At 34.9% G+C, this 27,910-nt stretch overlaps 2 protein-coding genes across 2 annotated transcripts in view; one reads left to right on the top strand and one right to left on the bottom strand.

Moving 5' to 3' along the window:
- LOC148942039 (uncharacterized) overlaps window positions 1–27,910 on the bottom strand; it is a 532,991-nt gene that overhangs the window by 419,054 nt on the left and 86,027 nt on the right. The window lies entirely within an intron of this gene.
- On the top strand, window positions 3,319–27,802 carry LOC148942045 (unconventional myosin-Vc-like). Its single transcript, XM_089103683.1, has 9 exons — window positions 3,319–3,468; window positions 5,315–5,602; window positions 8,415–8,588; window positions 13,784–13,973; window positions 15,475–15,646; window positions 19,771–19,979; window positions 21,282–21,486; window positions 23,482–23,897; window positions 26,621–27,802. The coding sequence occupies exons 1-9, from the start codon at window positions 3,451–3,453 to the stop codon at window positions 26,794–26,796; spliced, it is 1,848 nt and encodes a 615-aa protein (XP_088959809.1). The 5' UTR covers window positions 3,319–3,450; the 3' UTR covers window positions 26,797–27,802.

The raw sequence follows: 27,910 nt of genomic DNA on the forward strand, positions 1-27,910 counted from the left end.
ACAACAAACACCTATGAAAGGCTAAGAAATCCAGCTCAGAAAAGTCAAAAGTAGCAATCCACCCACCCCAAATCATAGGTTTCAGACACTACACACCTATGAAAGACTAAGACATCCAGCTCAGAAAAGACTGAAATAGCAACCCACCCAGCTCAAATCATAGGTTTCAGACATCACACATCAACGAAAGGCTAAGAAATCCGGTTATGAAAAGTCGGAATTAGCAGATTACACATCCCAAACTATTGGTTTCAGACAACACACACCAATGAAATACTAGGAAACCTGAGCTCAGAAAATCCTGAAGTAGCAAACTACACATCCTAAATCATCGGTGTCAGACAACACACATCAACGAAAGACGGGTGCACCGGGAGAGCCTTTGAGGGTCTGTGGGTCCCTTGAGGGTCGGTGGTCCTTTGGGATCTCGGGGGGGACCTTTGGGGGCCGGGGGATGGCAGTTGGGGGTCTGGGTGGGCCTTTGGGGCGCCGGGGGGGCCTTTGGGGGCCTGGGGGCCAGTTGGGGACCGGGGGCGGGCCGTGGGGGGTCTGGAGCGGCAGTTGGGGACCGGTGGAGGGCCTCGGGGACCCCGTTGGTCGTTGGGACGCTCGTGGGGCCTTGGGGGACGGGAGGAGGCCCTTGGGGGCCCAGGGGAGGGCGTTGGAGGCCCAGAGAGGGCCTTGGGGGGGCTGGCGGGGCAGTTGGGGACCGCTGGAGGGCCGTTGGTCCTTTGGAAGCTCGATGGGCCTTTGGGGACCGGAGGAGGGTCTTTGGGGGCACAGGGAGGGCCTTTGGAGCACAGGGATGGCCTTTGGGGGTCGGGGGGGACAGAGGGGGCCTGGGGGGCCTTGGAGGACCGAGGGCTTCCTTTGGGGTTGGGGTAGGAGGATTGGAACCCTTTGGGGTTGGGTTAGAGGACCTCACAACACTGTTCAAATGGAACTTGTGTATTATAACGATCACAGAGTTTCACCCTCAAATTCTCTTCTAAAACCTTTCCTAAAATCTTCTTTCAAAATGTCTCTAACTGTTTCGCCGAAATAGTTCCATAACCTGTCTAAAACCGTTTCGCCCAAATAATCCCTAAACGTAATTTAAGCGTGTTCCTTTTGTTTGTCATCTGTGTGCTAATGCATTTCAAATTTCTTGGAAACCCTTTCCTACGTTAATCTCTTCATCTCATAAATTTTCCTAGCTAAACTATTAGGGTTTCGTTAGAATATCAATTTACCTCTCCGACTTAAAAATCCGTGAAGCCGTATTTAAAAATAAAATGTCAATCTCTTTATACTCCCGCATAATTACAAGATAACAAGTGATGTTAATTATGATTCCTGACACTAAAGATCAATGAAGCCCTATTTAAAAATAGAATATTAATTTTTCTCTCTGTCCTAAAGAATGTTTATCCCTCAGACCTAAGATTAAAGAAGCCTTAATGTTTCTTAATTCTTCCCTTCGTGAATCAATATTTCCCCTAGCGATTATGTAAATCAATTTCACAGGTTAGGTTATCCAAACAACAGTGAAGCCATGTTTGTTTCTTAATTCCCCCCTTCGTGAATCAATAATTTCCCCTAGCGATTATGTAAATCCACGGAAATTCACTTCCCCCTCGAATCCCAGATCAATAACATTGGTCCCGTTAGAATTCAATGAGCTGGTGTAACCTTCTCCCCCCCGAGCTCTTACACATAGGAACACCAAATAAATCGATCTTGGAAAGAGAGTTCATTGACCGAGTACGCAATCTTTCCCACATAGGGACTCTATGATCATATTGTTTCATAATTCCCCACGCTCGTGAATCAATAATTCCCCCATCGCTTATGTAAATCACCTTCATGTCATTCGCACGTGGCCAAACAACAACAGATCGATTGACCTTGACACACCCACATTAGACTCGATCGATAATCCTTGAATAAATTATGTCCCGTCAGCATTAAACTAAATTGTAGATGGCAGCAGGGGTGCGTGACACGAGCTTTAGGGTCACTTCTACTAACCCCTTTGCAAAATGAGTCAGGACTAGTTACTGGGAATTTTAACCCTTGCACCTTTATCTACCTTCATCGATCGCTTCGCCACTAGCTACGGTTGGGAGCTTGGTCCTGGGTTTCCGTCATCCTGATAGTTTTTTTTTTTTTTAGTGATTCAATTTTTGGTGATAAAAAAAATTCTTTAATTTTTCTTAGATTATTCTTAAAAGATTCCATCTTTCTAGCATGAATAGGCCGGTGCTTGTGATGTTAGAACAGTCAATATTACAATAACTACAAAAGAAAAAAGAAAAGAAAAAAAAAATGGAGAAAACAACGCTAACCTACATCGAGGATGCAGACTTTTCAGACTTTTCGTATTTTCAAGATGAAAGTCTTTTCAGACTTTTCGTGATGAGGACAGCCAACAATTGGCCAAAGTCCTAATTAGACCTACTCAGTAAAATTAATTTTATAACAAGTATTCTCATTGAAACAGGAATCTACATTAGGGCAAAGGCTATGCTAGCTTAAGCCGTTAAGCTAAGCTTAAGTTATGCTATCTTAAGCATAATGGACAAAACTAATTTTTTTGCCTAATTTTTTACTGGTGTCACAGAAGTTAATGCAATTTAATTTTCCTAAGTAAACACCAATTTGTAAAACCATAGTTATATATTTTAAAACCAACCGTGTAGCCTGTTTGACATAAAAGAAGAAAAAAAAATGTGCCGTGTACTCGTTTTTAAGGATCGGAGAACATTTTTGTCCCCCTCCCCCAGAACAAAGTTCGAGAGCACAACTCTTCCTGAAAAGTTTAACTGTAAATTATGGAAATACTCATTTGCAAAGAGAAAAGACCCCTCCCGTCATCTTTAATCGAATTCTTTATCCACCTGGGCGTGTAGAATGATCTAATAAACGATTTTTGTTTTTCTTTGTTTTTCCTATCTGCAATTGCTACGTTTAACTGAAAAGGGATACATTCTCAGCATTTTACTTTTAACCGACGATGAAATGTCCATCGTTGGATTCGAGCCCATATCCCAAGATATTTAGTACGATGCTCCTTATTCTGAGCTAACTGGGATTTTTAGTTGGTTTTATACCTTTGGCGTATTAGTATGTACGAAATAAACAGGTTTATCCAGAGATTTAGAAACTTGCCAATTATAAAAACACGATTATATTAGCTAGCTAACTGTTTTGAACTTCTAAAACAAACATTGACTGAATAGCATTTCAGGCGTCCTCGGAATTCCATCCCAAGACGTGTTAAGAGTGCTGGCAGTTGTCCTTTTACTTGGGAACATTCGATTCTCCGAGCACCGAACTGGTGACTCTGGTTGTTCTTCTAGTGATCCAGAAATACAGTCAGTTGCTTCACTTTTGGGAATTGGGTCTGATCTTCTGTTCAGAGGGCTTACAACTCGAACTCATTCCGTGAGAGGGCAGCTGGTCAAGTCAATGTGCGATGCCAACATGGTAAGTCACTTTATTTTATATGACATTAAATAAAAAAACGAGTTTTTTTTTAACTGAAAGTAAGGAGTGACATTAAAACTTAAAACGCAACAGAAATTATTCTGTATATGAAAGGGGCTGTTCCCTCCTCAACGCCTCGCTCTTTACGCTACAGTTTTTTTTATTGTTTTAAAAAATAAAGTTGTGATACAGAGTCAAGCCTTTGCGTAAAGAGCGAGGCGTTGAGGAGGGGACAGCCCCTTTCATATACGGAATAATTTCTGTTGCGTTTTAAGTTTTAATGTCCCTCCTTACTTTCAGTTAAAAAAAAACTTGCTTTTTTATTTAATTTCTGATTGTTTTTTAAATAATGCTGGGAAATCTGGCGCCCCCTTCATAGAAATGTCCCTTCCCCCAAGGAAATATCCTCCCCCGTAACCCCTCCTCTGATCCCGACCCCTACTAGAAAAAAATTCCTCCTGAAAACGCCTGCATACTTCCCAATAACCCATACTATATATAAACGATGGGCAAAGTTTATAACTTGCAGCCCTTCCTTTTCGTTTAATTTTTAACTTATTTTGTGGAAACAGTTTTTTAATTAATTTCACAAAATAATCCAGAATTAAACAAACATACTCTTTGGCCAAGATATATTATTAATAGCTACATATGATATTGTTAACAAAATGTTAACCTGGGCCAGTAGTTTTACCATTTATTGAGTTAATCTCGGTAATATCCAGGTAAACGATTGAAGTCTGCAGTGAATTAGGTAATGAGAATTAAAAATAATGAGAATACGCATCTTACTTCTAAACCAGGATACAAATCTTTTAATGAAATGTTATTGGTCAAAGAAAATATCAAACTAGGAGGAACCAGAGACATGGCAATACCTGGTAGTCGAATGAATATTGTGAATTAAAAAACTTGAAAATTTTTTGCTAGAGCATCCGTTCCATGTCTGATTTAACATGTTCCAATAGTTATTGGATTAAAAAAAAAATGCTTCGTACTCTCTATGAAAAGAAATATCTTGTCCTGGTTGCAGTAATTACTGCAACCAAGTAAACAGCGAACCACAGCCTATAGTAATCAAAAGTTTAAAATTATATTTCGAAAAAAAAATGTTTGATGAGAAATTTTTTTCATTTAAAAGAGATTCAGGATGATAACTATTATGCAGGTTTGACTTATTACTGAAAGTTTAATGTCCCAATCAAATTTTCTGGTAATTTTAAAAAGAATTTGAAGCTCCTCAAAAATGGCAATTGGCAAAGGCACCCCCTTATGGGCGCCCATGCTTTAGGATGACTGTTTATGATAGTAAAGAGTTGTTTTTAAAACCCCATTACGCGATTGTTTTCAAAACTCCGCTACAAGGTTGTTTTAGAACCCTGCTGAACTTTGTCACTGCATAATTCTATTTTTGTTTTGTTTTAGGATTTAGAAGTGAAAATGCAATTCCTTTTTTTTTCTGAAGTCATTAGTCGGCCCTGACGTGCAAACTAAAGCGTTATGTTGCTTGGGATTTAGGAGGTGCAAGTCGCCGTCTATTATTTTTATCCTTTCTTTTTATGACAATTTCACTTCTTTTTGACTTTTAATTCCTGTTTGTTTTAAGCTTTATTAATTCATAGTGATTTCATTGATTTTAAAATTGATTTATAACGTCACTCAATTTCCGCTCCTTTTGTGTTTTAGTATCGCTCTTTAATTTTCCTTTAAAGACGTTTTTTAGAAAAAAGTTTTCCAGGACGACTCTTTATAATCACGGAAATCTATTTGAAACCCCATTTATCTTAACCCCATCATCTTAGAGCTTATGTGTAAAAAATAATGTCAATTTCAATCTGTTTTACAGTCACGAGTGACACGAGACGCGCTTGCTAAAGCATTATATTGCCGGACCGTGGCAACTATTGTCCGGCGAGCCAATTCTCTAAAGCGAGTTCCGATGTCAGGTACCTTATCATCTGATTCAAACGATTCTGTTCACAACCAAATGGAAGTAGCTAGTCAACATGCCTCCACCGTTGGTACTGCAGGCTCTAAGTCGAGTAGATCAATGGCTGTATTAAATCATGCTGTTCGACACGCCACTGATGGTTTTATAGGAATTTTGGACATGTTTGGTTTCGAAGATGCAAAGGTACTATTCAGCTCTTTTAATAGTTCAACGCCTTATCCATTATTTTAATGTCCTCTTCACTGGATTGTACTAAAAGTTCAGAGATTAAATTTCTCTCTGCTGACCTTATAATATGCTCTGGTATACGATTTGCCCATCTTTGTTTACGCTTAATTGAGCGCTAGATCCTTCTTCGTAATAACTTAGAAGATATTTAAATCGTTATTGACAATAATATCAACTACGATTCTAACTTTAAATTAAGGATCGCTGATTGAAAATCTCAACACCATAAATTCGCATAGTACTTTATAAACTGTGAATCTGTTTTTACTGTAATCGTAATTTAATTTATTTTAATTGAATTTTTAAATTTAATTTTTATTTTTTTAATTTTTAAATTTTAATTTTCGTTAAAATTTATTTTAATTTTTAATTATCTTATTTTTTTCTGCCTTTCATAAGTATTCATCAATACACACTGCCCGTTCATAAAATATTCTTACTCATCAGTCAAATAAAAGCATGTTTGGCCAATGTAGACCAAGAATATGGTAGTAATCTAAAGAACCTGAATATAATATTAGAAACTTTTAAATTAAAAGTAAAAATAACGACATACAAACTTGAACGAGCATATAGTTCATTTTTTGCTCCCTCCCTTTCATGAGTCTATCTGCCAAGGAACAGCTACCTATTAATAAAATGTATTTATCTTTTAAAAAAAAGAAGCATACCTGGTCAATAGAGACGAAAAGTTTAGTGATGATAATAATAGAAATTGCTCTTGTAGTTCTTTTAACAACAACTGTGTTATTACAACATAAAAAAAATTAAAGCCAATTAAGGAATTTGAGACAAGTTCAGCTTTAAAAATTTACTTTGAAAATTGGCGACGATGCAATCTAGTTTGCAATAACTTTTAGAGGCCACCAACTGATACTTAGCTGCTTTAACTCACGAAGAGTGAGTTAAAGATTACAAACCCCAACTCCCTTCCCTCCACATCTTTGATGTAATTTTATGCGTAGCTGCTTTAACTCACCAAGAGTGAGTTAAAGATTACAATTCCAACTCCCTTCCCTCCACGTCTTTGAAATAATTTTATACGTAGCTGCTTTAACTCACCAAGAGTGAGTTAAAGATTACAAACACCAACTCCCTTCCCTCCACATATTTCAAATAATCTTATACATAGCTGATTTAACTCACCAAGAGTGAGTTAAAGATAACAAACACCAACTCTCTTCCCTTCACATTTTTGAAATAATTTTATACATAGCTGCTTTAACTCACCAAGACTGAATTAAAGATTACAAATACCAACTCCCTTCCCTCCACATCTTTGATGTAATTTTATGCATAGCTGCTTTAACTCACCAAGAGTGAGTTAAAGATTACAAACCCCAACTCCATTCCCTCCACATCTTTGATGTAATTTTATGCGTAGCTGCTTTAACTCGCCAAAAGTGAGTTAAAGATCACAAACACCAACTCTCTTCCCTTCACATTTTTGAAATAATTTTATACATAGCTGCTTTAACTCACCAAGAGTGAGTTAAAGATTAAAAATATCAACTTCCTTCCCTCCACATCTTTTAAATAATTTTATACACAGCTGCTTCATCTGTAAGTATTTCATGGTAATGTGAAATTTTTGCTCTGGAAAAAAAGAAACATTATGCTAGTTCTCCCTGGAACTTAAATCCAGTCAACAGATACAAATAGGTCCAGCCAAGTAATTTTTAAGCTCTACCAGTCTTATCTTTAAATTCCATTTAAGAGAGAATCACTCGAATAAACTCACTTTTGCAAAGTTTTTACCAATTCAGACAAGTCAAAACTTATCTCTGTTTTTTCCACTATGCAAAATATCTCCTACATTTTCCCACCATGGACTCATAATTCTAATCTTGCAAGACGCTATAACTATTTATTTATGTAGAACTAGTATAAGTTTTAAATACCCGGTTATTGAAGCTAAACTGGTCTTGAGCCCCAATTTTTGTATTTCAAATGATTCATTTTCCCTATCCTCTATTATATTAGTCTTTATAAATATTTATTATTGTGAGCTGTGTAAGTTTTTTTCTTTTCCTATTTTTTTGCTCTGCTCGATCTTTTAGTTTGGCACGACGGGTTTTAAATGTATGATAATATTGATAAGAACAGGTTTTAGTTGTATGCAACATATTATATCATATTAATATCATAACATATTTTAAGTCTGTAGCTTATAAATTGAAAAAGTCTTTGAAATTACTCTATTACCTTTTTTAATTCTCCTTTCTCAGAAAACTACATTTTCCCATGCATTTTGTAGTTTCCTTCTGCGATTGCTCTACAATTGTTTTTTTTTTTTAAGGAATGTATTCTGATTTTTTGAACGACTTTACCTTTTTAATACGAAATCATTTAAAAGAACCAAAATATAAAGAATGAAATAATATGTCGTTACTTAGAAAACTACATTTTTCAATGCATTTTGTAATTTCCTTCTATGATTGCTCTATAATTTTTTTTTAGAAAAGTACTCTGATTTTTTGAATGGTTGTACTTTTCAATAAGAAATCATTGAAAGGAATCAAAAAGCGAGGAATGAAATAATTATGTTTTTTTTTGTATACCACTTGAAAATCTTTCACCATTTCATCAGCTATCTACTAAATCATTTGGGGCTGTGGGCTGTTTCTAGGGGCAAATTGTAGGTCTAAGAGATTGTATAAGGGGCCTGAGTTTGGATTAGATTGTTTTTTTTTGCTAGGTTACTTTTCTGGTTATTGCACAACAATTATTTCCTGAAATTAGCAGTTTTTTCTTGTATCTATTTCAGCCTGCCCAGTTGGAGCATTTATGTCTGAATTTGTGTGCGGAAACAATGCAGCATTTTTACAATACTCATATATTCAAGTCTAGTTTGGAGTCTTGCCGGGAAGAAGGTATTGCCTACGAAGCAGAAATTGGTTATGTTGATAATGTGCCATGTATTGACCTCATATCTTCTTTGGTAAGGAGCATGCTCTCACTTCGGCTTAGTAGGTCTAAGGTATAAGAACTTACTGTAAAGATACATTTTGAAGAAAATATTAGGCTGAACTGAGCTTATCAACTTTTGTGTTAATATTAAGGCCAGATGTAGTAGCCAAGGGTAAAATTTTCAGGAGAATATATTGAAAGGGTTACTTGGCAGTCTCCTCTGCATAACCAGTCTCGTCCTGTGCGTAGATATAGGTGTCTATTTTGTCCCTAGATACTATATTTTTTACGATTTTTTCTATAAATTAGAAAATTTTCATTTGATTAGGCCTCTTTTTAGTGGAGAAAAAAATATTCCTCTGAGATTAAAAAAATTTCCTATAATTTTCAAGAATTTTTTTCTATTCTACTATAACACAAAAAAGCAAAACTGTCACGTCTTTGAGATAAACTTCTTAGAAATCATGTCACGCCAGATTTATTCATCTCACCCCTTCAAGACCAGAGATTAAAATTTTTTATTTCTCCTAGATTTCATAGAAACAGTTACGTAAAGGTCAATGTAGGGGTCCCAATTTCTGATTTTTTTTTCTAGTGCCTAATTCATAAACCGCTAATACGGGATCAGAAGCAACGCGATAGTGTTGCCTATATTAAAGGGGCATAGGGCTTCAATGTATTATTTTTTTCCCCAGAGACACTTCATATAGAAAGGGTGGTCGTATAAACCTTGGCCCTTTTTAGTGGAAGTTGAAAGTTCTAATGCCATTTTTAAGATTCAAAAGTGATTGGATGGCAACCATCCCCTCCCCCAATGCCTATTCTCCCAAATACTATCAACATTTGTAGATAGCCATTTTGTTCAAAACTGTCCAAAGATCAGATAACTATGCCTTCGGGGCTAAAAAAAACCCTCCCCCCCCTCCCCTGAGGAGAGGGCTTTGAGTTATGCAGGGTGCCCAGTATTAAAATATTATGTTTTTTTTTATAGAGGGAATGGTCGTATAAACTTTAAACCGGGGTCATCTGATACGAAACCGAAAGTTCTATTGCCTTTTTTAAGAGTCAAAAGGGATCTAAGGGCAACCAGACCCCCCCCCACGCCTTTTTTTTTTACTAAAATGTATCCGATCAAAATTTGCGCTTTACTGATAACGAAACATGTTTCAAATATTTTCTTTTATATTTACGACATCGAAAAATAAAAATAAAAATTTCAGGGAAATAAAATCTTGAATTGCTGAGTTTCTCAGAATTAATATAATTGCATATTAAGTATTCTGTTTATTTTCATCAGTTCTTTCAAGTCATCTTGATTATTATAGTGGTTTTTTATTTGTTTGTCGTCGATGTTTTAAAAAACAAAAGCTTGTTGAAAGGACAGGGTGGGGGACGGGAGAGGGAGTTGAGTATTGATGAGTGATGGAGAATGGATTTGTTATTATTATTTTTCTTGTATATTTTATTTATCTGTTATTATTTCTAATCCAGTTATTATTTATTTATCTATTTTTTTTCTCATATACATATAGGTTATAGTTTATCTATTTTTGGTTCATTTATAATTATTTTAATTAAATAGTTGAGGTTTAATTAAATAGTTGAGTTGATAGGTAAGTAGTTACGTGGACTTTCGCGTAATAGCAAACCTTGATAGGTTTTCTCCAGCGCAAAAGTGTTGTTTAATTTATTTATCTGTTTTTGAATGTGGATTAATAAACTTATGAACTGATTAACTTGGTTTTCAAGATACATATAATTTTCAATAAAAATTCAAATAATATAAAAAGCTTTAGACTTCTACGGTAAAGGAAGGGGAAAACGGGCAGTAACCAAACTCCTGTTTGTTGCAATTTTTGCCCATTTTAAGTTTTCCTTGAATATTAAATTTAATTTTTTGCTTGTTTTAAGATTTATTTATTCATCTATATTAGTACATGTTATCTCTATGTTTGCTGTGATCGTTTATTTTAATATCTGTTGGTTTTTGGTTTCATTCTTTAATAGTAATTTCTGGTCGTTTTGAGTTTTAATTATTATAGGAATTTCTTTCTGCTGGTCTAAGTTTAATATGGCTCTTTAGTCGGTCTTTATTTAGGGATCGGTACCTGAACCATCTAAATGGAAGGGGGGGGGGGGGAGGAATTCCCTTAAAAGTCCTCATCATAACATATACTAACAGGGGGTAACGGATCCGATCTGACCTTTCTACGGCAACGGAAGAAGAGGGGGCCGTAGATTCTTGTCCTCAGGACCTTTAGTGAGCCAACCTGTTTTTAGAGAGAGAAATAGGAAGTCACTTTACTCTTGTCCTCGTGAAACTTAACAGAAAAGTTTTTCAGACCCCAACTAAACTTAGTTTGAAGTAAGAGCAACTTTCCTAGTTTGATCGTTTCAGAATTTGAGGTTCAATAAACCTCTGCTTTGGAAGAAGAAAGGGGCCCCTAATTTATCGTTAGGATCACAATTGCTACAGCACTTCACCAGGTCTTGGTACTGGAAGTATAGTTATATTTTCTGAATGCGTAAGGCATCTAGAGGAACTTACAGTAAAAGTTTGCCATAATTTTCTCGTTTTTGTTTCGAAATTTTGGTGAAAAATCTTTGGGATTCCAAAACCAAATAATAGTACTAATTACAAACAGAAATAGAGCTAGATTTTTTTTTCATCACAATTTATTGTCTTTATTATACGTTAATTATATAGTTAGCTAATTGTAAATTTAACATCTCAACATCCTAAGATTAATGGCTTCCAGCCTTTAGTTGCACTTTGGTTAAGAATTTAATTAGGTTTTCGTCTTCTTTTTTATGACTATGATTCTTAAGGACTTTAATTGGGCTCGCTAAAAAATACCAAGAGAAAGCATTGAAATAATAATTTATTCTGTGTTTGACTTACCTAAGTGAAAAGTTAACACATTAAAAACTAATAATGGTGAAAGTGACTCGTTGGCTAGGAATTTATCTTGATTTCTATGATCTTGTATGATATTTTAGGGCCCTGAAACAATTAAAACTATGTTCTAAGGGTCGGACACGATGGGCATCGAGCTCATCTCACAGCTTGACCGTAAACCCACAAGTTAGAGTCCTGGGGATAAACTTGGTCTAGCCTCAGTATTCCCCTGAAAGTAAATGCAGCAACAAATTTACCCCAAAATTTCAATGGCAGTGTAAAGTCATCTTTTCTTCCAAAACTATGATCAACGATCAGTAAAATTGTTACCTTGGCTCAAGCTGGTTAATTGGATATAAATTGACGATCCTGTCAACGACTCAGCACTTTTAAGTCGGAAACTTTGATTATCCACCATTAAAGTTAAGATGAATAGTAACTGTTGAGCATGTTAATATGGTAGAACATGACTTTTTACAACACACCTGTCATGCAAGGATACCTCCCGTCTTTGTTTGAGCAATTAAGGGCAATTATCACGCTAAGAAAAAAACATCCCATCCTAAATTAAAGTTGTAGATTATTCCGTGTAATTACACAGGCTCCATCTTTTTGGGACGCGCCAAGAAGAAAAAGAATTGCAAAGAGTATGTTGAGTGGTTTTTATTGATACTTGTTTGTATTTTCTGCGATTTACATCAATTGTTTGTACCACTCTAAAATAAGACCATTTTTTTTCAGTGCTAAAGTGGCAGCTAAGATATTTCATTTAAACATATTCACAGTAAACGCATTCAATACAAATTTTACGTCTTTCTCTCTCTAACTCTCCCCTCTCTACCTTTTTATCTGACCCCCCACTTTCTTTGCTTTTTTTTACTCTATATTGCAATCCATAAATTATATAATTTTCGAAGATCAAATCATGCACCTTGAGCACTGCCTCGTCTATATTCTTATTTTGTACATCACTGTTTTGTTGATTCACAGTGCTAATGTTTGCGATAGAATTCAGTGTATTTTTTTCCATGATAGTAAAAATAATATCAAATTTCATGGACTTAGACATTTCTTTCTGAACTCTCCGCGTGAGACGAGGGGTTATTGATGCCTCCTGGGGACTCCATATGTATGTGAAAGCATAGTGCACCTCAGTTTTCTCACCTAAATATCTTGCGTTCTTTATTCAGTGAAAGTTGAACTCCCAGAAAACGTACATCCGACTAATTCTTATATTTTAGTTCAATTCTTGCATATTTGGATGGAATATGCGAAAGAATTGCCTTTTGATTCCGTGTACGAGGAAAAATTTATATAAAGTTAGCAATAAAACTAAAATTGGAGTATTAAGGAAAACGTTAAATAGGTTAAAGGGTGCCCCCTTTTTTTGACAACCCTTGCTACCCATAACTTTATGTGCTTTTATTTTAAAAGATCTCAACTTTTAAACACGCAACATTTTTCATTGCATTCCTACGGCTCTGTGACCTGACAGTCGTCCACGCTGGAAGTTTCGTGTCCCCACCAAATTATAAGATTCATTAACAAAGAAAAACTTTAATTTGAGACTAAGTCAAGGGAAACTTGAATAAGCGAACATTCGAATCTTCATAGCTTCGAACCCTAATCAGTGTCTCTTCAAATGCAAGGCTATGTTCTATTTCGATGCAATAAGCTGTCGTCGATGAGTGGATCATATTTTTAGGAGTGGGGCAAGGGAGCAGCTTTTGTCTATTTTTGTACCAACTTCTCTTAGTTAGATAGCAGTATTTGGTAATTTCATAAATTGCCTGCTGTTACTCGTTTGTTGATCTTGGGTACAGTTTACTTAGTAGACTATCTCTAGTAAATTCATTTTTATTGAAGTTATTTTTATGTATGTTTTGCTACCATTTTAAAAATTATTTTAGGCACTTGCGCAGAATCTTAGGTCGTAGGAAGGGCAATAAGAAAATTGGGGGGGAGGCAACCAGGAAAACAAATTTATTTGATAAATTGAATAAGAAGTGCTCAGAAACTTAAGGCTTTCGAGTGGGGCGTGTCACCCCCCCCCCCCCCCTCCCCTGAGTATGTCCCTATATTATAGGTAACAACTTTGTGCGTATGACTTAAACACTTAGGAATATTATTTTATCATTGTTTATTGTTATTATTAATATTACTATGACAGACTGGCATAAGAAATTTGGATATTTCACAGCGTTTCCTTGCAGGACTGCTAGATGGCAGGGAATTTTCAATATCCAGAAAAACAACAGTCGTCAGTCTTATCGCTTTAAATGATTTGAACAACCTCAATTAACTATAAATTATAAAATCCTTTACAGAGAACCGGATTGCTTAGCATGTTAGATGTTGAATGCCAAACAAGAGGCACCGCAGAGTCATACGTACAAAAGGTTAAGACACAGCATAAGGCAAATAATCGGCTACTAAACTCGAAATCTAGCCTGGCAAGAATGTTCGCCATTCAGCATTTTGCTGCGAAAGTCGAGTATGATGCTTCGGATTTTTTAGGTAAGCTTGAAGCTTTTTTGTCATTACAAGTGCCTATTATAATAATTGACAAGTTTCTCAAAACAGGAGGAGGAAGGTAGTAAATTAAAAATTTGTTTTGGAGATATTTTTTACAAGAATTGGAATTTTTGTATAAAAAGAATCTGCTGAAGTTTTGTGACTTTAAACTTGAGGTACTTTTTTTCTACTTGATATCACATTAGAAAGTGATATGAGACGATTAGTTGTCAAATCATGGTAAAACTAAAAAAATAATATCTAACAAATAGGATTTTAAACCCATTAAAATTAAATAAAAAGTAACTTATCACAAATATTTAGCCTGTATAAACAACAAGACGTCCACAGTGCAAGCAAAAAATATGTCTTTGAGGATGACTTAATCCTCCACAGTTCATGGGGGAAGGGCTGCAAGTCATGAACTTATGCCCATTGTTTACAAATATTATTGATTATTGGGAAGTATACATACGTTTTCAGGAGGGATTTTTTTCTGGGGGGGGGGGGGTCGGAGCAAGGGGTCAGGAGAGGATCTTTCCATGGAGGATATTTCCTCGGGGGAAAGGATTTTCCTATGAAGGGGGCGCCGGATTTCCCAGCATTATTTAAAAAATGATATGAATTAAATAAAAAAGCAAGTTTTTTTCAACTGAAAGTAAGGAGCAACATTAAAACTTAAAACGAACAGAAATTATTACGTATATGAGGGGGCTCGCCCCCATGTCAATACCTTGCTCTTTACGCTAAAGTTTCTTAGCACTTTGAAAAGAGCTATTTATTCTAATTAACCGGCCTTTGTGATTCAGAGGTTTGTGATTCGAAAAACATTCGAACTTTAACGTAAAGGGCAAAGCATAGACTAGGGGGCGAACTCCAAAATATACGGAATAAAAACATACGAGTATAGAAGTTCGATACGTAAGTTAATTTGTAAGTTATATCAGAACAAAATTTTCAAAAAGCCATTTAGCCACAAAAAAGTAAAATTAATATGCAATCTTAGTTTTAATTCTTCCTGTATGGAGAGCCAAAATAAAAGCTGCATTAATTCAAAAACGTTCTGAAATTAAATAAAAAAAAAACAAGTTTTTTTCTAACTGAAAGTAAGGAGCGATATTAACACTAAAAACGAACAGAAATTATTCATGTATATGAAAGGGGCTGTCCCCTCCTCAACGCTTCGCTCTTTACGCTAAACTTTACGCTAAAATTTTAGCGTAAAGAGCGAGGCGTTGAGGAGGGGACAGCCCCTCTCTTATACAGAATAATTTTTGTTCGTTTTTAGTTTTAATGTCGCTCTTTACTTTCAGTTAAAAAACTTTTTTTTTATTTAATCTTACAATAATTCACCATGAAAATTATTTTTTTCAATTAGTCACTTTCCAAAGTTCTATGAATGAAAGGACAATATGGCTGAAATGAAAGCCTTAATTCTAGGATAACTTGATGCTCAAGTATACCTTTCAAGTTCTTCTTTTTAAAATATATCTTCTTTTTTCAGATACAAATCGTGATGTATTACCAGATGACCTTGTTTCAGTGTTTCACAAAAACAGCTGTCAATTCGGTTTTGCAACTCATTTATTTGCCAGTGAGCTTAAGGCATTGTATAATGGAGAGCCAGCACCGCGTGGCATCAGGTTTAGAATATCCCCAACATCTCATACCGAGCTGTAAGTATTCTTGCCACTACTACTGCTAAAAACTCATCATACAGTTCGTGGTAATGAAATGTAAGTAATGAGCGACCCGGCTCAATAGCAACCGAAACTCTAAAAAACGGAATTTGATACCAATTAGATACATCAAAAGAATCAGATTTATATGCTGATTTCAAATATACAAGTTTCATCAATTTTAGTGAAAAGGGGGGAAACACCCCTTAAAAGTCATATAGTCTCACTGAAAATCACACCGCCTGATTTAGCGTATCAGAAAACCCTACTTTATATGTTTCTAGCTTCTATCTGCAAAATTGTGGAATTTTGTGTTTTTTGCCAGAAGAAAGATCACCGATGCATGTTTATTTGTTTTTTTCTTTTTTAGAGGGATGATCGTATTGAACCAGTGGTCCAATGATATCGCGGGAGGGATCATTCGAACGGAAATTAAAAGTTCTAGTTCCCTTTTTAAGTGACTCAAGTAAATGGATGGCAACTAGGTCCCCTCCCACGCTCATTTTTTCCCCAAAGTTCCCCGATCAAAATTTTGAGATAGCCATTTTGTTCAGCGTGGTCAAAAATATAATAACTATGTCTTTGAGGCTGACTGAATACCCCACAGTCCCCGGGGGAAGGACTGCAAGTTTTGAACTTTTCCCAATGGTTACATATAGTATTGGTTATTGGAAAGTATACAGACGTTTTCAGGGGGATTTTTTTTATCTGGTAGTGGGGGGGGGGGGTCGGGGGTTACATGGGAGGATCTTTCCATGGAGGAATTTGTCATAGGGGAAGCGACCTTGCTATGAAGGCGGCGCCGGATTTCCCAGCACTATTTAAAAAACGATCAGAAATTAAATAAAAAAAAAGAAACAAGCTTTTCAACTGAAAATAAGGAGCAACATCAAAAATTAAAGCGAAAAGAAATTATTACGTATATGATTGGATTCGTCCCCTAGTCATTACCTCGCTCTTTACGCTAAAGTTTTTTTTTAATACTTTTATAAGAACTATTTATTCTAATAAACGGCCTTTGTGATTAAGGGGTAATTTTTAAAGAATTTGAACAAAATTCGAAGTTTAGCGAAAAGAGCGAGGTATTGATTGGGGGTGAACCCTCTAATATACGTATTAAAAATATATGAATATAGATGTTCATTACGTAAGTTAATTCGTAAGTTACGTATGTTTATTACTAATAAAAACGTTCGTAAATAAAATTAAACAACTTTCGAGAAAGCCATTTAACCAAAAAAACATTAAAATTAATATGCAAATTGTGTCTTAATTATTTATGTACGGTGAGCCAAAATCAAAACCTGCATTAATTCAAAAACGTTCAGAAATTAAATAAAAAACTAGTTTTGAAACTGAAAGTAAGTAGCGACATTAAAACTTAAAATCAACAGAAATTATTCTGTATATGAAAGGTACTGTCCCCTCCTCAACGTCTCGCTCTTTAAGCTAAAGTTTGACCCTTTCTCACAACTCTATTTTTCAAAACAATAAAAACTTTAGCGTAAAGAGCGAGGCGTTGAGGAGGGGACAGCCCAATCATATACAGAATAATTTATGTCCGTTTTAAGTTTTAATCTCGCTCTCTTACTTTCAGTTAAAAAACTTACTTTTTTTATTTAAAAATGATCGCATCCCAAAGCTAACAAACGCCCACACAGCACAAAGCTGTGTCGCTTTCATGGCTATATTAAAATGAAGGTTCACCACTCCTCTAGTGAAAAGGCCTTGTGACAGGTAGAATTGTACCGCACTCCCCCTGCTTCCAGGAAAGGCTTTGTCTACTTCCCTTTTTGACTACATCCATTTTAAAAAGCAAGATAAAAACAATATACACCTGTTTTGACGTTTCCCTCTGAGGCTCGAAATGGAAATCCTTGGGTTTTACCACCTGTAAAATTTTATTTAAAAATGACAATCACAAGCTGTGCTATTACCTAGACCTTATTTCACTATATCTGTATTGAAAAAAAAAAGTTAGCCGAAAAAAGATTCTTTTGAAAAGTCTTTGTTTGCTAGTTGATTTTGCAGCTAATTATTTATATTTTAGGAGGTAGGAGAGAGGGTTATTATTAACAGCCTCATCTTTTGTATAGCGAAGCTTTAATTAACCCGTGGAAACCTATAAAAATTGAAACGTATGATTAACTTAAGATGGAAACCTATAATTAACCCGTGGAAACCTACTAAAATTCTATGAACTTAAGAGAAACCTTTCTCCTAACAAAAGGACTACCTTCTATACCGTAGAAGCATTGGTTATTCATAGTTTTGCCTTTCGAAACACTGCCTATCGGCAAGGCGACTCAGGGAGATTTTTCGAAGAGCGACAAAGCCTTATTTTTTTTTGTATGTAAGTATAAAATTTTCTCTACTATTAAGATATTTTAGTCTGTTGTATGTGTTTGTCGTTCAAGAGTACTGGGTCTTTTCGTTTTGAATCTAAGCTTTTCCCAAAGTAATCTCTACACTGATGTTTCTTGCTCTACACTGAGCCTTACTACCAAATGATGTAGCGCTGTAGTAAGACAATCAAATATTCAGTACCTCTAGCTCAATAACACATAATTCTATGTGCTATATGTTGAAATGAAGCCATCTTGTTCAACTGCATGGTGTAATTTTTAAGACTGTTTCTCATTAGAGTCTTCACAAAAGGCTATTCCACTAAGAACCCCAAAACTTTATTTACGCTCTACTGTAAAATATGAAGACACTTGGTATGCTACTTCCTTTCGGACATGCCTATAGCTAAATCAGGGGCATACCCGGGGGCTAAACCCCCTGAAATTGTACATTTCTTGAGTTTCTGGAGACTTCTTATTCATAATACCAAATAAATTTATCTTTTTGTTCTCCCATCCCCAAAAAAATAAAATACTCGGTATGCGCCTCAGTTAAATATACTTAAAGAAAGAAAACCCCAACCATACCCATCACGGATACATAACAGTAATGAGAAAAAAAAATACAAGCAAAGAAAGGAAAAAGAAAAATCTTAACTGGCGAGGAGTTAAACATTAAAAGGGGCAAAAGTCCAAAGTTAAAGGGGGAATAAGTGCAAACAGGGAAAATAATAAGAGGTGAACTGTTCAAACTGATTAAACAATTATTTTCCAAAGACTTTAAGCTCCGTCACAAATTGGATGACGGTTTTTTACCTTACAGTAAGAGTAAACGAGAAAGATGGTGCTTAAAATGGCTGTTAAGACTGAACAAAACGGCCTGGGCATGGGGATTAGACTGGATGGACTTGGCAAACCACAGATTAGTGATATTTTTTCAATGTTTCAAGGTGAGAAGGCATGCAGTTTCAAGTGGGAAGGGACAAAGGACCTTCCAGCTGAGATTGTACATTCAAATGCTTAATATTCAAATGCAAAATGCAAATATATTATGATATTTGAAATACTTATCATTTACTTATCCTTTTTATCATTTTATTAAATCTTTATGCCACCTTTGGGGCTCTTCGACCATGCTTAAGAAACAAGGGATAGGAACCTCAAAAGTCATTTTTTTAAAGCTACCTCTCAAGTTTCAGAATAATTCTGTTCAACGTGTCAGGTTTTGTGACCAAAACCTGTGACCAAATTGACGAAATTTGTCAATGATTTCCTCCACTTCCTTTTAGATATGTGTCCTTTCAATCGCAATCTGAGTTGAATATATGGAAGGTCGAGGAAGTATAATAATTTAATTGTAATAAAACTTGTGATCACAAAAATCTCAAAATCCATCTTTGGTTTGTTTTCAGCACAACAGTAGAAATTCATTACCTTTACAGGAGACAGTAGTTTAAGCATATATGCACAAATACAAAATAATGGCTATTGATATCTGATGGCTGAAAGTATGATCATGTATGGTTTAATCTGCAATAACTGTGTTCTATTGGGCAAAAAGTCGATAAGTCTATTCTTTTAGATTAGCCATCTGATTTTAAAATTTCTTTGGTGGCATTACTATTACCTTTCTGAGAATCGCATGACATTAAGGACCAGTTTTCTTTTTTTTTGGGGGGGGGGTTGAGTTTCTTCCTGCTTTTCTCATATTATTTATAATGAACAATGAAGAACTCACACCCAAAATAAAATTAAAATGAAAATATCTTATTTCAGAGTTAATGGGGATGAGCCAATTTCAACTCTTACTCAGGATTTCCATACTCGTCTTGATAACTTACTCAGAACGCTTGTTCATGCAAAACCTCATTTCGTCAGATGTATGCGAGCGAATTCAAACGAATCCGTCGAATTCGACAGCAAAACAGTTGCTCCACAATTACGAGCGCTACAAGTTTTGGAAACTGTTGGACTTATGTCTTCGGGTAATTTTATTTCTATCCCTGTTTCTGTTTAGCTTTCTCTATTCTTCTCCCTACCTCTCTCTCTCGTTCTCTTTACAAAGTCTATTTCACTATCCCTCTAGACCGTCTATTTTTTATTATTTTATCTCTTTCTCTGCACAGTGTATTTGTTGTTTCATTTCCTCATTGTCTCTTTATGCTGATTGCAAATGTGTCTCCGAAATTTTTCCATCACTCAGAATTTTATTTTTGGGTTATATTTTGGGTAAAGTTTTCTTTTGCAAAATTTAGTTGTTTCAGACTTGAAACAAAAATAAAGCGAAAACTGAAGAACAATGTATTCTAATAAAGCTACTATGATGAATCTGAAAATTTCTCCTTATACCAACAGTTTATGCAAATAAATCCTGCTCTGTCCCTAGCTCTACTAATCTGTCCCGGAATTTCGATTGAATACAAGCCATTACTAGTAGCCTATAGCAAACGAACGACTAAGGACATATGGTGCTTACAAGTTCAGTATAAAGAAATGTTATACTTTTTTTCGTAACACATTCAATTAGAGATTAATTATCTTATCTATAATTAATTAATTTAGGTTTTAGTAAGAAAAAGCTTGTGATTTAATTCAATCCTGATTATTATCAATAATAAAAAAAAACATTGATAACAAAATGACAAAAAAATACAACATGTTGTAATGTAATTGAAATTGCATTCCAACGGAAAAAGCAAAGCGAAAAAAATGGTAAAACCACAAAATAAAAACTTAAGTAATTACTAACATTAAATAAAAATAACTGAACAGCACGGATATAATTAAACTGTAGGGTGGATCAAACAATCCTACTCACGGAAAAATACTCCCAACAGCAGAAAAAGGAGCTAAATTTGACTAACTTTTCTGGAAGCACGTTTTTTTTCGAAAATTCAAATTTCAAAATCATATTGTTAAAGGGTAATTGGTTTTGCTATATTTATAGATTTTTTTTTTAGACTTTTACCATATCCATATATTCATTCTACGAGTTCAGATTTGTCCCAGTGAATATTGCCTTCTGATTTATGCCAAATTTTGACTCCGATTGTCAGATTGGCTGTGCAAATGGTTGTTAGCTTGCAATCTACTGCTTGCGAACCCAATTTTTTATTGTATTATTATATTTATTATATTGTTTTATTTTGTGAAGAGATTGCTGTTTTTTAAAAATAGTCCTCAACACAAATTCGGGAAATTCGTTTTTTTTCTCTAACCAAAAAAAGGGTTTATCCAGATGTATTGAGATATCGTAAAGTTGACTCTATTTTAGCTTTTTTTTTAAGGGTTTCCTCATCGGATGCGATTCAAAGCTTTCAACTCACGGTATCGCCTTCTTGCCCCTTTCAAGAGACTTAAACGCAGTGAAGACAGCGCCTTAGATGACTGTCAGCTGATACTTGAAGGATTTAAAACAGCTATGCCTGCACTTCCTCCTCTTGGTCATGCAACAACATCATGGTCTCTAGGAAAAAGGCATATCTTCTTAAGGTGGGTCTTAAATTTTGACAGCAAATTGGACTCATAGGGCTATTAAATTCTAACCGATTACCGACAGCAAGTATTTTCCCGAGCTCCTTATGTTTGTTCTTCTGTGCCACCAGGTAAAGTTTGAAAAAGTTTCTTTCCAGCAATAAAAAAAGCTTCTTCAAACTTGATTTCGGTTGATTACTATTGTTGCCAACATTTTGTCAAACACATTGTGGCTGTTTATCTGCTCCCCTATTGCAATGTTTTCTACTTAGATTATAAATTTATGATTTGGACTCCGATTCGAGAAATAAATCTAGTGTGAGTGCAGAGGAAATTAGCTCACGGGGAGTGAATGATTATAACTTAATAAATGTGCGGTGCACATGAATTTGTATCTTTAAAGTTTAAATACGTATTTTGAAATTAGCTTTCTAATCTAAAACTCTAATTTAGTTCAGGCGTTTCTTCGTTTCTTTAGTGGGTTGATACCATTTTATTTTAATTTTCAACATTTTCGTTTTGTGTCAAGTTTCCGCTAAGAATGAAAAACTGAATAGGACAAAATTTAAATAAGTTGAAGTTGCAGATGTAGAAACTTGTTAATCAGTCAAATCTCCAGAACGCAGTCCGAACAATCCTTCTTGTGTAGGTAGATATTTATGTTAACTCAAACTTGTTACTAGTCCGAATTTGGCCTTGTAGTTTGTTCATAGTTCATCAGAAAAAAAAAAATTCTTGGTCAACCTTCTTAAAACCATAGGGGGGTGTGCCTTGTTTGCCTCTTTTTTAAATTCTTGATCAGCATGCCTAAGACTCTAGGCAGGCATGCCTTTCCAAAAACTAACCTGACAAGTATGTGTCCAATAAGAGAGTCATTCATAACCCTGTCATTTACCCGTGCCCCAGCCATTTAAACATTTGCCTCTCAATTACTTGGACTATCTGTCTTGGCTTTTCTCTGTCTACAATTACCCAGCCTAGTCTTGATGCAGCCTATGCAACCTATTGCCCAAAATACTTGATAACTTCAATTATCAAGATAACTTCTTACGCCATGCGATTTGTTAATATTTGTTTTCATAGAAATGTAAATATTTCTTTAATACTAGTTTTTAAATTATATTTAAATGACAAAGAGTTGTAATATGGAATGGAAAAAAAATCAGTCATATCCTCTTTTTAAACTATATATAATTGAAAAACTCTTTAAGTCCACTTTCAAGCGAAATTACTTGTTCGATTTCCTTTGAATAAGTCTGAAATATCTCCGCTCTTTCGGGACAGGTACATTTAGCTACAATTTTTTTTTCTGGGCAATTTGTACCAAAAATCCTTCTTTTATCCCATAAATTGCTGTTTAGTCAAACCGAAAGTTTAAAAAAAACCTCGTCAACTATATTTTTTTTTCTGTTAGAAAAAAATTCTTTGAAGACAACAGAATTTTTATCATCCAGAAATACCATTATTCACCAGTGTTGTTCGTCCGATTTCACTTCTCTAACTAGAAAAATATGACAGTGGCAAAATTCGTATCCAAATGCATTTTGTTCACACTTCCAAGTACATTTTGCTTCCAATAGAGAGAAATATTCATTTAGTGTTTTAGGGTGGACACATACGCCTCCTTATCTGGAGCAATTTTTCTTGGCGTTCGAGGGCTGACCTTGCTCCTTATTGTCACTAGCATTCCTCTCCTTTCACTATTTTAAACTCCATTTAAAACTGGGAGAGGACCCACATATTTTGATTTTTAACGTGAGTAGATTTTTAGAAATATGAACTTAATTTTGGTTATCCAACCACCCTTGAATTTCTCTCTTCGTAGCATTTCAACTCCGAGTCCAGATTAAACTTGCTGATTAAACTGCGATTTTGATTTATAAACTATTGTAATTTTATGGCTAGGACTACAGAAATATGAGCTTTATTGTGTGTAATTTTCAATTTACCTCTTTACACTCTTCACCTCAAAGTTTTTCACTGTTTGATTTGTAATTATCTTGGTATTTTTAGCGAGGCAGCCAGGCAACAACTAGAGACACTTCGAACAGAAACACGTCACAGAGCTGCTATCTTAATCCAATCACATTACCGTGGATACATAAGTCGCAAAGTTTGGCGTCGCCAGCTTGACATCCGGCTAGAAGCTATGAGGTCCCGCATTTTACCCTTAAAAAGTTCACTGTTGCAACCTACAAATCAAAGACAACAACTAAGCAGACCTAGACCACAACCAATTGCATGCACACCTCCACCTGAAGCTTTGATTCAAGCCAATTCTGAAAGGTTTGATCTCAAAAGTGTACAACAACTTTTTGGTATTGATAAGGAAAGACCTCCTCCAGTGCCACCTGCTAGAGGATACACAGTTGCGGGGAATACAAAACTTGGATACCCCCAGACAAGAGTGATGAAAAATTCATATCCTGGTAAGCCATTACTCATTTTTTTTTCTTCCTTCTTTGCGTGACTACCTTTTTTAATTTCCCGATAGCCTCAAGGCTTAAAACAAGATTCTCTTACAGAATACAGTAAAGGCATTGACATGTTGACGATTTTTCGGACAGTAACCAAAAGTGTTAGTCATATTTGTTTTTTGAAGAAATTCCGAATTTTTTTAGAACATTTTGGGCTATTCAGTGTTTTAGAAAGGAAAGCCTTAAAATACCAAACAGTAACCGTAATGGTATTAGTATATCTTAGCAGAAAGTATTTATATGAGCAAGTAGAATAACTGAAAATGATACATACCAGAATACGTAAAAAGTAATTAGTGATCCTTTAACTTCCAGGACAAACTGTCAGCTATAACTAAAAAAACTATAAAAAGAGCGCAATTCTGAGAAAAAAAAAACTGCCACTTATGTCTTTTTATGTTACGGTGCCTTAGAGCCTGTCAGTTAAATAAATAAACAAAATACGAAGATAGAAAACATAATGTTTGCAGGCTTTTAAAACTTCATTTTCATGACGATGATTAAATGTTCGAACTTAATTACAGAGTCGTAGCTTTGAGTATTGCGTAAGCGTTATCTTCGTACTTCCACTAATTTTAATTTATTTAACAATTTTTTGTGATTGTTAATGAACTGTATATCGCTAATTGAAATTTACAGACATTTGTTTCAGCTTCAGTGTTGCTAACGCTTTGAAATAAACTCTACCAGTTTTCCGTCTAAAATTATACTACGAGAGATTGATTTTTACCATTTGAACCGCTGGTTAAAAATTTCCTGTAATAAGATGAAAATTTCGATAAAATAACTATTATCATTAATTTTATTTTATATGAAGATTGCATGCCTGGAGACTTTTTTTTCTACTACTTCCACTTTTTCACATGCTGACCGATGGTCTAAGTTGCGCTGATTCCGAACTTCTGATTCAATGCCTTCGGCCGGGAGTGTAATACATGGTTGGGGGCAAACCATCCGACGCTTCCCGTGTTTTCCCCAAGACTTCTCCAGGTGCCCATTTAGAGATGGGTCGACTCTGGCGGAGCTTACAGGGTTATAATTAGCTACCTTAGTTTTAAACCTGATGAATTAATGCTGGCCTCTTTTTGAGAAAGTGTTTTAGTTCGATTATATAACAATGTGACTAAAACTGAACTAATATTTTGTCAGGCGTTTTCTAACCTAATATAAAGGGAGTTTGAAATAGTGTAAGATTTAAGGAAGATAGAGAAGCAAAAACAAGAGGTTAGCCCTTTGGCTATAAAAGACAAAACAAAAAAAAACAGTATTTCTTTTTCAAAAATCAGTGTTTTACAAAGCTTGACCCAAATTAATTACGTAGAATAGATTGGTATAATCGGAGCATTTGCACCTCTTCTTGTTGCTGGAACAATTGCAAGTTTATGAGTATTTTGATGTACTGTAATTTGTTCTCATTTTTACTTTTCTTTTTACTCTTTTACAAAATTAGTAAATATCATTCTAACATTTTTCTAGTTTTGACATAGCTAAAGGAATCGAATTCTTGCTTGTGTAATATGAAAGAAGGGTTATTAGCCAATATTTAGCTATATATGTCTTAACAATTCGAAAAATCTAAGTATAAATCGACATTATCCTGTAATGTAAGAATAATCAAATATGCATTATATAAAATCAGGTTTAAAATAGTCAGATGGTGCCAGTACATCGAAGCTAGTGGATACAAAAATAGAAATACAATTTTTAAATAAGAAATTCCCTACCTAATAAAATTCGGCCTTGTCATTCTTATGGACAATTTAAAATGAGCTAACTGACCACCTCTATGTCTAGAGAGTTACTTCTCTCCTCCTTACTCTTTTTCCCCTCTTCCTTTTGTTTTCAATTTGTTTGATCCATTTATTTTGATTTGCATGGTATTTCTTTTTGTTTTTGTTGTTTAATTTTTTTTTTGTTCGTGTCCTTCTTTTTCATTTTAGTTCTATTATTTAACGTAATGTTTAATGTCCCACTTTCACAAACAAAGAGCCTTTGTGGGGGGGGTCTAAAGCTTTGTAATTTTTTATCTGTTTTCTTTAAATAAATTGATTGATTGAGTGATTGAACTGTAACAGATCAATGTATTAATATGGAGAGCTCTAGAAAAAAAAACAACAATTTTTTAAAGGAACATCTAAATCGTAATGATAAAACTCTTTTTTATATATTTAACGTTCAAATCCCCAGCCACTATTGAAGTAATGAAGACCAAGCCTTACATTAGCTTCACATTGGCTTATTAGACTTGTCACACTGGCTTGTTTAAGGCCCTTAAGAATGTAAGCCTAATTCTGATTGGTGGATTATATTTAGCTGACGAATCATAGGCCATTTTGCATTTTACGTTAAATTACGTTACAGAATGCCAATATAAAAACCAAATCCTCGCTTCCTAAACAACGGAGAAAATTTGATTGTAAAACATTTACAAACTTAATTTAGAGAAATAATCTCTGAGAGGAATTCAGAGATCCCCCCCCCCCGAAAATCCTGCTTAAACCAATGGATTCATTAGACCATGGAGGCGGCACAGGCCCGATGCTAATGGAACAACTAGTACAGACTTGCTAATCCCGAATTTGGGAAAGGGAACTACGACTTATTTTGGTTGTCAAATGTAGCCTTGTGGAACTATTGTTATGCTACACAGTATTATGTAAACCACTCTTTTTTAGAAGACGGAAGCTCCGAAGTAATACTCACAAAAGGTGAAATAGTGCTTGTGCTAGGATCATCTTCCCGACGTGGAATGCTTATAGTGGAACATAAAGGGAGAACCATCGATGTGCCTTACCAGTTCTTAGAACTACGACCTGTACCACCCCAACCTCCTAGTGGAGTAGATATTTGAAGTAACAGTTCCAATAGAGCATAGTGACAATATATGTGCTAAAAGACTCATTATTACGGTAGTTTAGAATGTTATTTAATAGAAACAGGTGATATTACTTTATTCAGTGATGATCTTATGTTATATTTATTATTAGATGAATTTTTCTCAATGAAGGGGATAAATTGCTCAATATCCTGTCAAGGTGCAATGATGAATTCTCGAAGCTTTTATAACTTGTGCCAATTGTTCTTGTTTTGTGTTGCTGTTTTTGGCTTGAACTCCTGTTTTACAATCCTGTATCTTTCTGTAAAAAATATGCTCGTGCTATATTTTAACTTTTTACTAAGTTAAGGACAAATTAATTGATATCCAAGCTTCTAAATTTACAAAGCAAAAGGATGAAACAAAAGCCGATGTCCTTAAGATTTATCCCGCCCAATTAGAAATAATGAGAATGCCGTCTTCCGTTTATTATGCTGACATTTAAATATGTAAGGCCATCTAGTGATACTGCGCAGCTTGATTTTCTAAGTTATTCAGTCTTTGAAGTTAGTCCTGTTCAATATCAAGGAAATTTAGATCTAGTAAATGTCAAGTAGGTTTCACATGACACTTCGTCAATGATTTTACCTATGTTACAATATAGTAACCGTGTACAAGAACTCCAGATGGTAGAATATGATCTTACCAGAGCAGGTAATACTGTTATTTTGCTGAATCTTTACCTCATTCTGTAATATTTATGACACAAATTAGTCATCCAAAACAAAACTTATTTTGTGCCTTTTCAAAATTTAAATAATTATGATTTTTCATTATAAAATGAAATAATTACAAATATTGACAATTCAATATTTTCTCGTCATATTTATTATAGAAGAACATTTGAGACTAAAAATGTTTGTATCTAACAAGCTTTCAACTTTTGCGATTAAACAATGACAAGCTTTCTCTGAGGCATATCGTGGTCGTTATTTGCCCTTATTTTGCGTAACTATCTGGGCAAGGCCGTACCCAGGATTTTTTTGGAGGGGGTTTTAATAAAAAAAAAAACAATTCGGGGGGGAGGGGGTACACAAAAAAACAAACAAAACGCATACAACTTTTTTTTATATCCGTTTTGTTACGTTTT

This window comes from Artemia sp. Qi Xiang Cuo, chromosome 17 (assembly GCF_049724085.1).
Source record: "Artemia sp. Qi Xiang Cuo chromosome 17, ASM4972408v1, whole genome shotgun sequence".
Lineage (NCBI taxonomy): Eukaryota > Metazoa > Arthropoda > Branchiopoda > Anostraca > Artemiidae > Artemia > Artemia sp. Qi Xiang Cuo.